The 18755-nt window shown below is 45.7% G+C and overlaps 1 protein-coding gene across 4 annotated transcripts in view; it reads right to left on the bottom strand.

Moving 5' to 3' along the window:
* RAVER1 (ribonucleoprotein, PTB binding 1) overlaps positions 1-5510 on the bottom strand; it is a 42811-nt gene extending 37301 nt beyond the window's left edge. Inside the window, exon 1 of one of the 4 annotated variants that reach the window (XM_053300003.1) lies at positions 5190-5510. In XM_053300003.1, coding sequence (XP_053155978.1) covers positions 5190-5465 — 276 coding nt within the window. In that variant the 5' untranslated portion in view covers positions 5466-5510. The remainder of the gene's footprint in view (positions 1-5189) is intronic. The other 3 variants (XM_053300005.1, XM_053300002.1, XM_053300004.1) reach the window with 3 other exon arrangements.
* Between the last annotated feature and the right edge of the window lie 13245 nt (positions 5511-18755).

The raw sequence follows: 18755 nt of genomic DNA, 5'->3' as shown, positions 1-18755 counted from the left end.
CCCTTGCTTATCTTGCACAATTCATTCTAAAATTTTACTGGGCATTACCTACTTAATTTCAAACCTAGCTTGCTTCTATCTTGAAGTTTAGAATTGACACCCAGGATGCTGAATGTTGTGCATGTACGCAATAGCTACAGAACAAACTCAGCCCTGACTAGTGAGAATCAATTCATTTCGGTGGGTCAGATTTCTAGGCGAGCCCTTACCCTCTCCCTCAACACCAACACCTGTAAGTTCAAACCATAACCTTTCACCTAAACCACAGTGACTATATGGTGCCACCAGCCCAATTTCTCCTCTATACCCTACTTCAGTCATTTGCACCCCTGTGTGTTACTAGCTTTGACTTCTTATTGCTTGGAGGAGTTAGGGCCAGATACCTGTCTTCTACTAGCTTTTGTCAATATGTTTAGACACATACATCCCATAGCAATATACCATGACTACCTGGGTTACTTCTTGCTCACATCACCTTTCCTTCACCCATCTCTCCCCCACCCCTGCACTTCGATGCCCCCCCGTCAAAAAATGATAGGTTTTGCTTATACACACTGATAGTGCTATAATACAAGATACATATCAGTGCTAGCCAAATTCCTGTTTAGTTTCCTCATCAATTTTAGTGATTCTTACTCCACAAATAGGATCTACTAACATATGGCCATAGCCTAAGCCTTAATGTGACATTGGCCCCTTTACCAGCCTACCAAACCTTTAGATCAGGCACCTACACTTCACCTCTCCTTGGCCCAAGCCCCAACTACCTGAACTATCTTCTCTCTGCTTCCCTAGCCTTCTCCAAACACAGTTTGTTTTCTCTGTAATGCAAGGATAGTTCCAACTTTTCTCCCAACTACTAGATTCTCTTGCTGTATTCCAAGTGGAAGTAGCTAGTTCACAGGCATGCCTGTGATGCTACTGTTTCTCGTGACATGCAAGAGGAATGGACTTTGTAAGGAAGTTAGATATTAATTTGTTGCCACGCAGAGCACAACTCAGTGTGGTTACCAACACACCTAGCAAATTAACTGCAGAGAAGGAGCACAGTGCTAAAAGCAGAACAAACTCCAGGTGACATGAATGGGAAATCTACTGCTGAATTTGCAAGACATCTCAGTGTCTAGATAGCTACTGGATATGCACCAAGAGTAGAAACTGAACAAGATAGAGGGTTTTTTTAAAATCAGCCAGAAAAGAATCCATGCCTTGCCTAGAGGTATTAGTTGAGTCCACGGTTTAAACAACACAGTTCTTCTAGGGATCATACTAGCCTGTAGCTATCCATTCTTCAAACAGAAGAACAGTACATGATCAGCTTTCTCCACTCCAATACTGGCCAGAAGTAGTGCCTCCCCTCTTTACAGCAGAAAACACATTACCCACAAATACTCATCTCTCCTCTCCCTATCAGTTCTCTCAAGCCCTTGTCTTTCTCTTGCCCCTCCCCCTCTATTGAAGTTTAAATTGTAGGCTCCTCTGAACAGGAACATGTCTTTGATACTTCTGTTAAGTTTAATTGTTTAATTGATTTAGTTTTGATTTTAATTGTTCTTATTTGTTGTAAACACATTGAGCCATTTTGGAGGAGCAGTATACAAATCAAATTAAAATTAAAGTAAGTAAACAAACTGATGTCATCATAGTAAAGCCCAGTATTTACATAACTCCAGGTTTAGGAACCTGTGGAGCTGCCTTATACCAAGTCAGACCTAAGCTAGTATATCTAAGCTAGTCCATCTAGCTTAGTATTTACACTGACTGGAAGCAGCTCTCCAGAGTTCCAGGCAGGAGGCTCCCTCAGCCCTACCTGGAGATGCCAGCAAGCAAAACTGGGACCTTCTGCATGCAAGCATGCAGATGCTCTTCCACTGAGCTATGGTCCTGTCCCCTAAGGCAGGGGTTCTCAAACAGGGGGGTGATGGGAGCTGTAGTCCAACAACATCTGGGGACCCAAGTCTGAGAACCTATGCCCTAAGGCAGGGGTCCCCAACCTGCGGCCTTCCACGTGTTGCTGAACTACAATTCCCATCACCCCCAGCTACAATTTATTGTAGCTGGGATGATGGGAATTGTAGTTCAGCAACATCTGGAGGGCCGCAGGTTGGGGACCCCTGCCCTAAGGGGAATACCTTACAGTGCTCACATTTTGTCTCCCATTCAAATGCAACCAGGGCAGACTCTGCTTAGCAAAGGGGACAATTCATTCTCACTACCACAAGATGAGCTCTTCTCCCCTCTCTGAAACTTCTTTAAGAGTTTCCAGAATCCTGTTCCTCCTCCCCATTTCCTACTAAGTAATTTCCTAAAGTTCCCTCCACCTCAATTTCAGAGTCCCCACCTCATTTCCAATACACACTTCAGGGATCCTATAGTCCCATGTCATCTTTATTTGGGAGAAGGGAGTTCTGCCTTACCACCTGAGAGTTAGTGTAGCTAAGAGTGCAAGGCCAAAACTCCCTGGCCTTAGTGCAAACTATTCTCTAAGTTGCAACAAAATAGTGGCCTACCTTACAATGCTTTTGTAAGGACTGATGGAATAATGCATATTAAATGCTCTGAATTTGTGTATAAATGCTAAGTATGCAAGAACATGAAGAACAGCACTACTGAATCTGACCAAGAGTCCAGCTAGTCCAAGATTTTGTTTATAATACAGTAGTGGTCAGTCAGATACCTCCAAGAAGCTTATAGACAGGGTATGAAAGATATTTCCCACAGTTTCTCCCAAGCATCTGGTACTCTGAGGTACCAGATGCTTGGTACCATATTTGTTTGCCCAGTTCCATTCAGCTACTGTAGTTGATAACCATCTGTAGTCCCATCCTCTTTTGAATTTGTCTAACCTCTTTTACCCAACTTTTCTCCCTCACAAATATTATAAGAGGTTGCAAACAAAAAAATCTGTATTTCACAAAATAGTATACATAGAGTCCTTTTAAAGACTGTCTGCTATATAAAAGTTAAATACACACGATTCATCCATCCTATTTACCAAGACAATATTTTTGTTGCCTTTTTTGAAGAGGTTTTTCATGTGTGTACAGTGTGCACAGTAACATTTCAGCCATCTCCCCCAGGTCTCTCTAGATAAAACCCAAGAGGTGCACTGATTTATTAAGTTTATATACTACTCCTAAACACGTTAAGATATACAAAGTTGCCAGACAGTCTCCTGTGCAGGTACATAGACCTATTAGCATCAGCAGATTTATTGCATCATGTGCCTGCAGGTTATGCCCTGGAAAGCATCTTCTTAGAGACATATACATGTTTAAACACACAGCAGAAGAAACCAGCACCTTAGCTCCTTACCATTCCCCAACAACATCCACCCCATGGCTGCTTTTCCAGACAGCAAGTATTACTGGATTGCTGCTGTTCTATAAGAAGCACAACCATTATTTTCCTTAAAATGTAGAGTATGGTTAGTTTTACATGTGGAGAAGAGCCTTCATTGTCTAATACCGTGCCATGTGAACATGTGCTGCTAACTGAGCTAAGAGGCACTTTTTAAAAAGTGGTGATTCTCTTTATATAGCGGGGGAGAGCAAGTGGTCCTATCCAACCGCAGCACAGCATCACTCCAGTGGCCACTACTGATGTCTATCTTATGTTTCTTTTTAAGATTGTGAGCCCTTTGGGGACAGGAAGCCATTTTATTCATTTATTTATATCTATGTAAACCACTTTATAGCCACCTAATGGCACAGCAGAAAAATGCTTGACTGACAATCAGAAGATTGCCAGTTCGAATCCCTGCTGGTACTATTTTGGGCAGCAGCGATATAGGAAGATGCTGAAAGGCATAATCTCATATTGTACAGGAGGACGCAATAACAAACCCCTCCTGTATTCTACCAAAGAAAACCACAGGGTTCTGTGGGCGCCAGGAGTAGAAATTGACTTGATGGCACATTTTACCTTAAACCATTTTGGAAATTTTTGTTGAAAAGTGGTATATAAATATTCACATTCATAGTAATTTTATTTTTCTGTGCTAAAATTATTGCCAATCAGTTTCATTCAGTGACCCTCAACTCATTCAAGTATTTTGAGATGCGATGACAAATTTCACACTCGATCCATTCTCAACATCACAGAGGTTGACGGAGGCACTAGGGCAGTGAATCTTTATATGAAAAGGAACACGAGTACACAAGAGTATCACATACCAGAGGAGTAGCTATATTAGTCTGCTGAAGCAAAAATAAACACACCTTTAAAGTCCTGTAGCATGTTAAAGACCAATAGATTTATTGTGGCATAGCCTGTGAATTAGAAACCATTTTATCAGATGCAGAAAGTGGGGGCAGATGCAAGTGTGCACACACACACGTTAAGAAGGGGAAGTGTGAATAGTAACCTGAAGGCTATCAAGTAGATGCATCACAGTTCTATGCAGAGCACAAATGCATACAAGATAACAGTGATCCATTTACAACAGCAGTCACTGGTAATCTTATAAGTCATTGCCAACAACTGCTGTTGCAAATGGGTTATTTATCTTGTGCACATTTGGACTCTTGTGTAGGAGTGTCACAGATCTACTATTACGCCCTCATAGTTCATGGCCTTTTGGATCCAGTACTGACAGATCTTTCCCCCCACTATACATATATTGTCTGCCAACTGGAAACAAGAAATGCACTGAATCTAGTAGCCTTTTAAGGTTACCATAATATTCTTTGCCTGTTCATCTGTAATCATCTTCAGAGAACAGTGAAATACCACCTTTATCAGAAACGAAGCAAAAAAGTCATATAACAAGCAAAGTCTTGCAACACCCTGAAGGATAACCAAATGCACTAGAACATAAGCTTTCAAAGATGAAGGCTCACTACATCAGACGGTGTGGGCAAACATCAGAATTCACTAGAACTCTTCTCAAGTCCAGCCATTGGGGGGTGGGGGGAGAAGAGAAAGAAAAAGAAAAAGTCATGCTATGGGTTTTATCCCCCGACGGACCAGTTCACCTACCCACCCCCTTTAACAACGTGGGTTGGGAGAGCAAGCCCTATTAAGAACTATCAGCACTATGATTATCCAGTGTGCTTGCTGCTTGCGCCCGCCCCTTCGCCCACGGCCCCTCCTTTCCCGCCCGCGTCCATTGAAGCTTTTCCCTTCCTTGGAAGGAACACCCTATCACGCCCCGTCAGTCATACCCCGCTGCGCCCCGCTCCAGATACCTGGTTGGCGATGTCTGCGGGCAGCCCCCGAATGAGCACCTTGCGCCGGTTACGGAACTGCCGGGCGCTCCTCTCCAGACGACTTCTCACCTCGGTCGGGTCCAGGGGAAGCAATTCCTCTTCAGGAGCACTGGACGAACTGGCCTCTGAGCTGGAGAGCGATCCGGCGGCAGCGGCGGCCGCCCCCACAGAGAGCCCAGCAACAGCCACTACCGCCGCCATCTTGGGAACCAGCCACCCGCTTCCTCCTCCGACACTGGGCCTAGATAGAACCATCGAGAGGAAGATGCGGGAAAGAGCGGCGGCGGCCCCACTCCAGTCGACTATTGGTTCAGAAGAACTCCGCCCGCTTTCGTGACGGCTGTTAGACCGGCCAATGAGAGGCGGGGGGAGGGAATGGCTTGTGTTAACTCTTCACCGGCCGCTGCAGAGGTAGAGAGACGGTGTCGCGTGCTCCAAGGGATAGTTTTGCGCGGCTTGGATCTTGATTTAAATCTCGGCAAAAACAGGGACAGGAGGCGAAAAAATGTTGCTAAATGCAAAGATATAATAGGGAGGAGGATCGTGTGCGGCAGCCCGTTCCTATGCAAGTTTACTCGAAACTTCCTATTATTTTTTTGTGAGCATTTGGGTTCTGCATAGAAATTTCACAATCCCAGAGCTACCTCCTGCATTTCACGACCTTTTGGGCCCACTGTACAATGTGTTTTTCTCAGTGCGTGTTAAAAACATAAATGGGGGCGGGGAGTGAGATAGATAAAGCGAGAGTTTTAGTGCATTTGCTTACAGAGACAGACATCAGAGAAAACTTGCAAACAGTCGTCTGTCCAACTGCCCAGTTAGTAAACCTGCCAGTCTTCTCGCCAACGAAGGTAAAGGAACCAGGATGACTAATAAGGACGTGGTCACTTTAAAATGTTTTTCAAAACCGCACGTAGAGAGGGCCACTTTTGGCCAAACCAAAACACCTCAATGTGAGATCCGTTTCCTACTTTGTTGACTTCTGCACTGTGCTGCACTTTTTCCAGTGCAGGGCAGGGAGTGGGGTGCTTAGTGCTGTAAAGAAACTGAGCCCTCTTGGGGCCAAGTGGCCAATGCTTCTCTTGGAAGGTCGGTGTAGTCCTTCCTTCTCAGCACTTCCCCTATGCTTTGTCAGGGAAGCCGATGAACTGGGGCTGTTTCTCTTCTCGGAGCCCACCAACACTGGGCAAAGTGCAGTTCTGCACAATGGAAACTATCACTTCTAGGCAGGGGGCAAGGCTGTCCTTAGGGCATGGCAAGCAGGGTGATCGCCCCGGGCCCCTCTCTTTTAACCCCCATTAGAATTAACAGGAAGGGGGCCCCACACTGGCTGATTTGCCTCAGGCCCCGCACCCCGCCAGGCAGCTGCAGAGCCAGCCCAACGGCAGCCTGGGTCCAGCCCCACTCGGCCGCCTCCAGATACACCTGTGTGTGTGACGTCACACGCAGGGGGGCATGGCTCGGGCTCCAGAGGAGCCCGGAGTGAACCCACCTCCCACCTGGGCTACCAAGAGCCCGAGCAAACTCTCCATTTGTTATTTCAGGCAGCGCTGGCTGCCCAATAGGACGTTTTCCCCTTTGGAGAGAAAGGAGGGGGATACGTCATATTGGGCAGCCAGAGTTGCCTGAAATAACAAGCTGAGAGCTCACTCGGGCTCTTGGAAGCCCAGGCCATGCCCTCTTTGCGCGTGACATCACGTGCAAAGGGGGCATGGCCCTGGCTACAGAGAGCCCAAGCGAGCTCTCAGCTTGTCATTTCAGACAGCCTCAGCTGCCAGATAGGATGTTTTCCTTTTTGGTGCAACAGAGAGTTCGCCTGGGCTCTCAGCAGCCCGGGCGTGGGAGGGGTGAGTTCACACTGTGCTCCTCTGGAGCCCAAGCGATGGGCTTTGGCGGCCCTTTTCATTGGCGGCCCGGGTTCTTTGAACCTGTTGGCACAATGGTGGCTATGCCCTTGCTGCCAGGGGTTTCTAAGGACAGCCCTAGCGGGGGAGGGGGGGGAGTGCATCTTATTCAGCTTTGGCCAAAGCTTCACATAAGCTTAATAAACAGTGATCAGGGAGCTGTAACTAGGGTTGACTGGTTCTCAGGCCTTGGAATGAAGAACACTGATATACAACAACAACAAATATTTATATGCCGCTTTTCAATAAAAGTTTCAAAGCGGTTTACATAGAGAAATAATAAATAAATGAAATGGCTCCCTGTCCCCAAAGGGCTCACAATATAAAAAGAAACATAAGATAAACACTAGGCAGCAATATCACTGGAGCTGATATAGATACATAGATTCAAGGAAATTAGTTAGTGGAAGCATCCTCAAGCATTAAGTACAACTTAGTTTCAATGTTTCCTTATGGTTTTCACCTGAGCCTGGTCCCTGGGCACCCACGCCCCGCTAAAATGTACCTATCCCCCCCTGCTATGCTTAGACCCTGCCCTCAGTGGTGACACCAGAAAAAAATGGGAGCACAGAAAGGGCAAAATGTGTTTATGGGTGAGTCAGTGAGCCATGCCCCACATGTTAGATTTCTGAAACAGAAATGGGGTGGCAGGTGGACAAGCAAGCTACTTGTCCGAGGGGATCCCCCCTCCCCCCCGCCGCCATCTGTAGCCACCTTTGCCTGCCCTCCATTATTCCTATAAGCCTCATCACTGTACTTCTGGCTACATTTCTGCTTTCAAGCCAGGTGTATTCTTGTTGCATTCTCAGTCTGCTACACTTTGTGTGACTGATGGGGCAAGTTGCAGAAACCAGAAGCCACAGCTACAGATTTATCCATTTATTCTCACACAATTCATTTAACTTTGTTGCCCTTTGAGACAGGAACAAGTTTCTAAATATGAGCACTGGCTAAAATATCAAATCTAAGGTACGCCTCTTAGGAGCAAGATGTACTCTCTGGGAAGGGAGCTTGCTGACCTCTTCTCAGTTGCTCCCCCATCAGAAGTGCCCTATACACAGGGCTGGGTCAAGCCAGAGAGACAAATGAGCCACCTGCCATCTGGGCAGGTGAGCCAGCTGCCCTCTTCCAGGGGTGCTTGCCTGCTTCAGCTATGCAAAGATCTTGGAGAAAGAGCTGTTGGTTGCTTCTTTTGGCAAAGGATTATTCATTCATTTATTTATTTATTTTACATTTTATATCCCGCTCTTCCTCCAGTGAGCCCAGAGCGGTGTACTACATACTTAGGTTTCTCCTCACAACAACCCTGTGAAGTAGGTTAGGCTGAGAGAGAAGTGACTGGCCCAGACTGGCCAGAAATTTAGCAGTTTCTGGGGTGAGTGATATTCCTGCATACTAGGGAACATGACCTGGAGCACAGTTAATGTTAACTGTGAACTATCATCTCTGGGCGGTGCATCTTTCTCGGCACGATTGTGAAGGTGAAGAAAATAAAGCAGTGATAGACATTAAAAAGAAAAATAGAGGAAATGGCTCTTAATTATTTGATGTACTATTCTTATGATGGTCAATATGATAAGGTACATGGGAAGGGGAGCAACATTTTAGTATTTTAACCGCCGAACATTTTAACCACCCAGAGATGAATGTTTGGGCGGTATAGAAGTTTAATAAATAAATAAATAAATAAATAAATAAATAATATGCCTAGATAGCAAAAAAAAACCCCACAAAAAACTTGGACAACCCCTGCTAGTTAAGGAGACTTCAGATTATATCTCTTAGAACTCATCTTATAAACTACCAGCTTATCTGCACTTCTTGTGGATTGCATGTTTAAGTTAGCAAAGAGGGTGCCGAAACTATGCTAAAACCCAAGTTACCAAAATCCAGAAGTCCAGATGGCACTGGCAGAGGAGGGAAGGAGAAGGTTAATCTATATACAAGATCTAGCCATCGACTCCTCTGATTTCCTTTGTCATTCTGCAAAACCTCACTACCAGAGCTTCCCCAGCCTAATTACACTCCCAGCCTGGCTTGGCTTATGTTATTTATTATTTATTATTTATTTAAAATATTTATACCCCGCCACTCCAGTGCGATACTGCTCAGGGTGGCTTACAACAATAAACTAGACAAAGATACAAGTAATAAAATTAATTTTTAAAAAAAATCAGATTAAAAACAATTATTAGGTTCAAATTAAAACTGAAAATTATAAAAAGCTAAAGAAGCTAAAGAACCTACCAGATATAACAAAATAATAATGATATTTAAAAACCTCCTTAAAAAGGTGTGTTTTAAGATGTTTTTTAAAAACACGGAGGGAGGGAGCATGGTGAAGCTCTTCAGGGAGAGCGTTCCAAAGCCGAGGGGCCACAACCGAAAAGGCCCTGTTTCTAGTCCCCGCCAATCAAATCTCTGTTAGTGGCGGGGTCATGAGCAGGGCCTGAGATAATGAGCCGTGGCAGATTCATATTGGCGAATGCGGTCTGACAGGTACCCTGGCCCCAAGCTGTGTAGGGCTTTAAAGGTCAATACCAGTACCTTTAATCTAGCCTGGAAGTGGACTGGTAGCCAACAAAGCTGATGCAGGATGGGTGTAATACTCGTGAAGCAACTTGCACCCACAAGCATCCTTGAGGCAGCATTCTGAACCAGCTGAAGCTTCTGAATCGTGTTCAAGGGCAGCCCCACGTAGAGCACATTGCAATAGTCCAATCTGGATGTTACCAATGCATGAGTGACTGAGGTCAGGTCCGACTTCTCCAAGTAGGGTCGTAGCTGGCGTACCAGCTGTAGTCGGTAAAAGGCACTTCTGCACACCACCGCCACCTGCGCCTCCAAGGACAGTGTTGGGTCCAGAAGCAACCCCAGGCTGCAGACTTTGTCTTTCAGGGGGAACTTGACCCCTTCCAAGACCAGATTTACCTCATTCTTGGATGATCAGTTCTACCAACCCAGAGCACTTCCGTCTTATCTGGATTGAGCAACATATTATGTTGCTCTCAATATATTTCTTGCACTCTCAAGATCACAGATCATCAATCATCATCACCACCATCATCACCACTGATAGCAGCAGCCTTGTTTTCACCTTCTCCTTTATTCTCCTGCAGTCTCTCCTCATTTCCACAATGGTTGAGGTCACTCAGGCTCACAGATTTGGGTGCTATCTTGAAAGGATTTGTTGGATGTATGTATATGGTTTCTGCTGTAGACTTTAAACTAGATTTTTTTTAATGATAGTTCGTGGACCACCAGTGGTCCACAAGCTCCATCCAGCTGGTCCACAGAAAGGTTGCAGAACACTCTAAGTTGTCTGTAATTCACCTTACACTTCATTTAAAAAAAAACAAAAAACTCCTATGTGCTGAGATTTGCAGAACAAAAAGGGTATTGAATGGTCCACCAAGACCTAAAACAAAGTTCAAGTGGTAAAAAAAATGTTTGAGAATCTTTGCTTTAGACTACACAACACTGGCTCTCTAGAACAATGAGAATAAGATCTCCTTTACCCACTCCTGCTCACTTGTGCACTCACTGGCCTACACCCATCCTATGTACGTCGTTACAAAAGACTCTATAAACATTTATTACGGCAACCTATTTTTGTAACCCTACTAAGAATTGTTAACTACCTAAAAGCTGAAAAAGCCTCAGACAGAAGCAGTCTGTATTAATTGAATAAAACTTTTTTAGTTCTTTTTTTTTTTTACAAGCCTCTCCGAAATTAGTTGTTAACTCAGGAAAAGGGTGGGCCGAAGGGGGTTTCTCTGGTGCAAACATGTCCTCAAACAGTCAGCAGCTATCAGTTTTCTCACCACATGTAGGCTTGCATGTGGAAGGTTTTTGTACTTATCCAATAGCAAATTTTTCCCTGGGATTCCACCCCAAGCCCAGGGAGGTTCAAGCTCTGTTGATAAAAGGGGTGGCGGCGGCAGCATTTTGAACCTACCAATAATACAGAATAGTTTTAGGAGAAGCCTAGCCAGGCAGCTCAGGAGGGATGATTCAGCACTTCTTTCTCTCACGTGAGCTTGCTCTGAGACAAAGGCTTTAATCCACTACAGCTGCTCAAGCCCCTAATAGCTTATAGTAAGTATTCTGGGGGAGGAGATATATATGCCATAACATTAAAAACTCCTCTCCTGCACTATATAGGGATGTTTCAAGCTCTTCTCTTTCTAGCTCTCCCGAACCACCACTTTCTGTGCACTATAGAGCCATCAAGCATGGGCGTAGGTTCTATTGGACAAGGGGGAACACATGCACCTGGGCCCACATGGTTTGGGGGCCCCCAGGGCAGTCCCCCCCTTGTAAACATTGCCACTGCCACCCCACCGCACTTGGCACTACTTCACATCTTCGCTGCCAGGAGAGTGGCAGCAGGCTGGCTTCTCCATGCCCCCCCCCTCACTCCACTACTGGCCAGTGCACAGGCTTCCCTTCCTCCAAACTGCATGCCCGCACTGTTTGAGTATGGAGACTGTCGCGTGCCATGACATCACGGCATGCAACCATCTCCATACTCAAACAGCACAGGTGTGCTGTTCAGAGGAAGGGAAGCCCGCATGCTGGCAGGTAGTGGAGCGAGGGGAAGCCAGGGAGAAGCCCACCCACCACTTCTTTCCTGGCAGCGAAGATGTGAAGTAGTGGTGGGGGCGATCGTGGTGAGGCCCCCCACCCCAGAGGTAATTAATAGGGGAGGCCTCACAGATGAAGGGGGCGTGGTTTTGGTGCTAGGGGCCCTCTGCCTAACTTTGTCCCCTGGCCGCCAGGAACCTCGCTATGCCCCTGCAATCAAGTGTTCAGGTTCTGGCAGCCAACCCCAAAACTGACCTTCTCATAGTATGTTGCACATCTAGGAAAGGTCTCAAGTAACTGGGAAAGGGGGGGGGGGAATGGAGTACTGTTTTCTCCTTCCCCTCTCCCTAATGTTTCCTCCTTCCATAAGGCCTGAACATCACTACAAGGTTCCTGCTCCAGAAGGAGTAGAGCTCTCCACAGCAGCACTCCTTTTATGTACTGGGGAAACACTGCAGCATTTTGTTGCAGGTCTCACTTGTATCATCATATCAGCTACGTAAGATTGGTCTTGTTACTAAAAGAGAGAAGAAGACGAATAATCTCAGCCTTCCTTGCATATAAGAACTAAATTTTGTCCCCATCTGGATCACAGCCCAGGTTTACATGGACCACATTCAAAGGCAGAAAGACATGTAGATACGAGCCTGAAGGCTTCTCTCTCACATTACGGAACACACTCCTTGACATACGTTTAAGAGATACTGTGCGGCTGTAATATCTTAGTGTACATTTAAGACATAACATTAAAGGCCCAACTGATGTTAAATTTAATATGTGCTTTGCACTGCCATGCTTGTTTTTAGCCTATTTTCCTTAAAGAAAGAAAGCTTATGAGACCACCCAGCTTTCTGTGTATGTCTCCCTATCAACTTTACAATACCTGGTCCAATTAGAACCAAATTTGGTACAGTTGTTGGGACATCTCAACAGCACAGTTTATGATTTAATCCACCCCAATTAAAGATGACATATGTGGTGAAAGTGGGCTAACTTGTGAACCACCTAACTTATTTGAACCAAATTTGGTACAGTTGTAGTGACACATAGTGACACCCCACCACTCCATCCTCAAGGGTAAGGACAGCCAGCCTTGTTGGACAATACTATGTCAATGGGATCACCTTTATCCACATGCCTGTTGACACTCTCAAATAACTCCAAAAGGTTAGTGAGGCAAGACTTATGTGATTACTCCCATGGGGGTTGTAAAAGAGGATTCCTCAGATGAAGACCCAGAGCAGGGGGAGTGTCAAACCCCCGTCCACAGATAGCGAAGAAGAAGGGGAAGCTGGCAGTCCTCCAGCAGCTACAGGGGTACCTGAAGGGAGGAGCCTGGCTGTCAGCCCACAGGAGAGAGCTGAGGCAGGTCCGTTCGAAGCTTGAGGACAAGCAGGGCCAGCAGAGGCAGCAGAGGCAGAGAGTGGAGAACAGAACACTGAGGGAAACACCTCTGCCTTCTTGTGAGAGAAGATTGATGGGACGCCAAAAACAGGTGGAAGTGCTCAAGAGAAGTAAACGGCTGCTCAACAAGCCAGATGAACCCTGAATCTGTGCCAGCTGGCCGAAGGCAAAGCACAATTAAGCCAGGCTATAATTTAAGTCTGAAGGCTGCAGCCAAACGCTGAAAGTAATGCATCTCCTGGAGCCTGTTTCAGCTGCGCCTCAGAAGAACCCCAGCTTCATGTTGGACTCTAGAGACCCAGGCTTTTCCTGCTTTAACTCTGCTACCTGACCGAGTCCTGACAAATGTACACCACATTGCAGATCCTGACCTATCCATTTGTAGGATCAAGGATTCTCCATCCCTTTTGGCCAGGCGCATATCCAACCAACACTCCCAGTTCGCATTTGCAATTGAGTTTGGTCTCTTGGCCTTTGGGACATATGGATAAACCTTTGATTAAAACACTCTGACATGTTTTAGAGAGGGTTTGTGCCCATGCTGTCGTTCAAATGGTGTCTTGTCTGTTGTTTTGGCTGGCAATCTGCTTTGTAAGTACTTAGGAACACATAGGAAGCTGCCATAGACTGAGTCAGACCATAGGTCCATTTAGCTCAGTATTGTCTGGACAGACTGGCAGCGGCTTCTCCAAGGTTGGGAGAAGGTTGAGGTCCACCCTGGTTGCATATGAATGGGAGACTAGCACTGTAAGAGATTCCCCTTAGGGGATGGAGCCTCTCTGGGAAGAGCAGAAGGTTCCAAGTCCCCTCCCTGGCTTCTCCAAGATAGGACTGAGAGAGATCCCTGCCTGCAACCTTGGAGAAGCCGCTGCCAGTCTGTGTAGACAATACTGAGCTAGATGGACCAATGGTCTGACTCAGGAGATGGCAGCTTCCTAAGTTCCTATGACATCAGAACGTATTAGCTCCAAAGGACACTGTGACTCTGTCTGTGTCTGTGCAGAAAAGCTGGGTCTCACCCCTTTATTAAGAAATCAACACTGGCACCTTGTGGCAGCTTCTCTGCATGACTCCACTTTAACGTCCTTACTAAGGCATTTCCCCCAAACTCATTTATCACATGCATTTGCCTATTTGCTAGTCTTTTATTATTATTATTATTATTATTATTATTATTATTATTATTATTATTATTATTTTACATTTTACATCCCGCTCTTCCTCCAAGGAGCCCAGAGCGGTGTACTAAATACTTAAGTTTCTCCTCACAACAACCCTGTGAAGTAGGCTAGGCTGAAAGATACGTGATTGGCCCAGAGTCACACAGCTAGTATCATGGCTGAATGGGGATTTGAACTTGGGTCTCCACAGTCCTAGTCCAGCACTCTAGCCACGACACCACGCTGGCTCTATGCGCCATATGGTAGAACAGTTCTTGTATTTGCATGAGTCTGCAAGCCTGGCCTGTTCAGTTACACAGTCCAATTGAAAAAGCACATCTTTACACGTATAGGCTGTAAGATAAGAAAAGCATCATCTTTGGTGATGTAGCAAACTTTGTCCTCCAAAGTCACTTTGCAACCATTATTGACTCCATGTCCCACAGAAGTCAAGTTACTCTCCATATCAGGGACTAAGAGGGCCTCTTGGATCAAAATCTTTTCAATTTCCCCATCAAATTGCCTACAATACAGTTCAGCAGTTCCTCTCCTGGATGAATAACTATTGTTCCCATCAGCAACACAAACAGCAACTTTGTCATTTTGTCTAAATCTATCAACAGTTGAGGGGAATTCAGGATATTTGGGGTAGCGCCTGAATCAATAACAAAACCATTCCTCTCATTCCTGGTTTCTACATTGAAAGACTTGTCTTTTGGATTGTCTCTCTCTCTGTTTCCTGTTCTTTTAATCCAGCCTGCTGTTTGCTTCTCTGTCTGTGAGAAATGCATATCCTCCTTTCTATTTAACAGTACTTCCAGTGACTGTTGTTGGTGTCTGTCTTATGTTTCTTTTAGATTGTGAGCCCTTTGGGGACAGGGATCCATCTTATTTATTTATTATTTCTCTATGTAAACTGCCCTGAGCCATTTTGGAAGGGCGGTATAGAAATCGAATTATTATTATTATTATTATTATTATTATTATTATTATTATTATTATTTCGACAGACTGTGAGTCATCTCTGGAGCTATGCTAACCAGGTTTTCCTCCTCTAGGATTCTTTCTGCAGTTGCCACCTTTAGGATCTGGGCAATTAGTGTTCAAGCCTGGAGCATGTGCCTTTCCTGAGAGAAGTCCACCATCAAGTGTGTCATGTTGTCACTCACGTTGGGGTTCAAAGGCAGGCCGGAAGCTGGTGCCATTGTGACTCTGAAGAGCAGACATTAGGAAACAGACTTCCCCAAGTCTTCAAATGTCATCAGGCAATGGCTATGCTGTTAACCATAATATCAGTTGTCAGTTCTACAGCCCTATGAAACCAGTGTAGCTGCAGCTTATAGCAGCGAGCAATGTTGGTATCCAAGCAGTTGTGGAAAGCTAAACAACACTTGAGATTGACCCTCATGGTTGCCCGCTTCCCCTTTTTAGGACAGGGAATTCCCTATACTTGTAAACCTGATGAGATGGTGAGGAATCAGTTGTTAAGAGTTTAGAAAACTTTTGCTCTCCACCTGGAAGAGACATCCCAGTTCTCAGAGACGTTTAAGGTCACCCCTTCAAACCAGTCCTTCTTCCTGCTTTTCTGCTGCCTTCCACCTGTGAGGAGACCTGCCCGGCACCAACGGACCTGGGTCAGTACTACCCTCCTGCCCATCTAAATCTCCTCACCCCCTTCCCTTTCTTCTCATTTCTGCATTGCAAAGTAGACAACTGGAGCACAAGTGAAGTAAGACTCACCTCAAGCCCTATACATTGCAATCTCTCGGTCCCCACAATTCCTGCCATGTCTGATACAGAGCTTTCCAGTGACTCCTCTTCTGTGATTCGGCTGATCAGTTTGTTTGTGACTCCTGAGGATGTGGACGCGCTGCTTGAAACGGTGCAGCCACCACCTCTTCTCCTGAGCCTTGTTCGACAAGGCTTCTACTAGCTCCAGCCAGTCTTATATTTTTTATTTATTTATTGTTAAATGTATATACCACCTTTCATTCAAACAATCCCAAGGTGGTTCACACAGAAAAATTAAAACAAGACTATAAAAATACACAATCAAAATATTAAGCTAAAATATACAAACATAAATATGATTTAAAATACAAGCATAAAATAACCATACAAAAGACAAAGAAGCAGCAGTAGAGACAATCATATAAAAGCCTGGGTAAAAAGCCAAGATTTGGCACGCTTTCTAAAAACTGTGATGGAGACCGAGGAGCCAATAGCCACCAGGAGAGCATTCCAGTGTATGGGAGCAGCAACGGAGAAGGCCTTGTCCCACGTGCACAACAGCCGAGCCTCCGTCCTTGTTGGCAGCCCCGGAACAGAGTCTTGGAAGGGAGTGTAACTCTGTTGATCTTTTTGGACCTCTTGGTGGCTTTCAATACGATCAACCATAGTATTCTTCTGTCTGAGTGTCTGAGGGGGTTGGGGGTGGGAGGCACTCCTTTGCAGTGGTTCCGCTCCGACCTCATGGGCAGATTCCACATGGTGTTCCTTGGAGACCAACGCTTCAAAATCTGAACTTGCGTATGGTGTTCCTCAGGGCTCCATATTGTCTCCAAAGTACTTTAACACCTACATGAAACCACTGGGAGAGATCCTCAGGAGATTTGGTGCAGGGTGTTATCAGTGTGCTGATGACACCCAAATCTATTTCTCCGTGTCAACATCATCAGGAGAAGACGTGACCTCCCTAATTGCCTGCCTGGAGACGGTGATGGACTGGATGAGGGATAAGAAACTAAGGCTGAATCCAGATAACATGGAGGCTCATATTGTGCCTCTTTAGAAATCGGGTGTGTGTGTGTGTGATTTTGATCTGCCAGTTCCAGATGGCGTAATGGCTTGCCAGAAGGAAAAGGTACGCAGTCTGGGAGTGCTTCTGGATCAAATCATCTCTTTGGTGTCCCAGATTGAGGTAGTGGCCAGAGGTTATTTATGTCACCTTCGGCCGATCTGCCAGCTGTGTCCCTTGCTTGAGATAAATGGCCTCAGAACTGTGGTCCATATGCGGCTATATATACCTCGGTGGTACATATGCTGATAACCTCCAGATTTGACTACTGCAATGCAGTCTATGTGGGCTGCCTTTGTATGTAGTCCAGAAATTGCAGTTACCAGGTGGGTCTCTGGGTCCTCTCGGAGTGACCATATTACTCCTGTGTTGAAAGAGCTACAGTGGCTACTTATGTGTTCTAGGGCAAAATACAAGGTGCTGGCTATAACCTATAAAACACTGAACAGGTTAGTCTCTGGGTATTTAAGAGAACATCTCCTTCGCCATGAGCCCCACTGCCCGTTAAGGTCATCGGGAGAGGTTCAGCTGCAGTTGCCACTGGCTCGTCTGGTGGCTACTACTAGGAATGTGCATGGAACCGGTTATCCCAGTTCTACTCAGGCTTGGGCTCAAGCAAGCTGGTCCGGCTCAGGAATCCACTTGTAAAGGGGAATCCAACTAGGATGCCTCTTGAAGAGTACAGGGAATTCCCTGTCCTAAGAAGGGGGAGTGGGCAAAAGGCTTGGAAGGTTTATTTAGATTAGGGATCCAAGAGAGGCCCCGCTTTTTTTCCTACTGAACGTTGCATTGCTGGCTCTTTGCATGGGGCACCTGGTGAGAGGCAGCATGGAGAAGACAAAAGGCTGCCTCTCTGTGGCTGACTGCTGCACTATTCCGTCAGTAGCATCCTTCCTCTTTCACTTCCACTGGGTCTCCTCCTCTCTGTTGGAAGTTAAAGACTTTGCCTGTCTCTTGTCTCAGACAGTGGGGGACAGACTAGTGAGTCAGAGGGCTAGAGGGTCAAGACATTGGTCATCCCTTCTCTACTGCTCTGACACTATCCCTTTGGAATGTAGATTGCTAATCTCAAGGACTTCCTTCCTTCCAGCAACTCACTTCCTCTCTCTCTCTTCTCTTCCTGTCCTTCTACCTCGCAACATGGCAAGCTCCTCTCCCTACACCATGTGTGCAGAGAAGATGCGGAATCCATCTGCATCCAGCTAGATAGATAGATTAGAGATCCTTACTTTCCTATCTAGAATGGAGTTCCTTAATAAATGCCTTATATATTGATTTGAAACTATGAATTGGCTCCAAGTTACTTTACTCTCAGCATACACGCATGCCTAAGTAAATACCCCTCTTTGGGGGTCAGGGGGCCACTTTCTTCTCCTTTTTGTATGTAAACCACTTTGAGAACAGTTGCGTTGAAACATGAGATATAAATAAGATAAGTAGTTGTTTGCTTCTGTATTCCATTTCTCAACATCCTTCCTTGACAGAGGGGGGAAGCGCCAGTTGGACTTCCAAGGAGACCCTGACCTGGATGAAGCCGGCTCAGTTTTGAACAATATCATGGCTTGAGTTGCCCCCGTAACGTCACAGGCTTGTGACGATCTCTAAACTGCACAGGCGTGCATCTCAGTTGCTTAAAGACACCGTCCTGCCCCCCTCGCAGCCACCCCTCAGCCACGGTAAGAGTTTTTTGTTT

Source organism: Hemicordylus capensis, chromosome 2 (assembly GCF_027244095.1).
Source record: "Hemicordylus capensis ecotype Gifberg chromosome 2, rHemCap1.1.pri, whole genome shotgun sequence".
Taxonomy (NCBI): domain Eukaryota; kingdom Metazoa; phylum Chordata; class Lepidosauria; order Squamata; family Cordylidae; genus Hemicordylus; species Hemicordylus capensis.
This window is presented reverse-complemented; position numbering and strand designations above follow the sequence as displayed.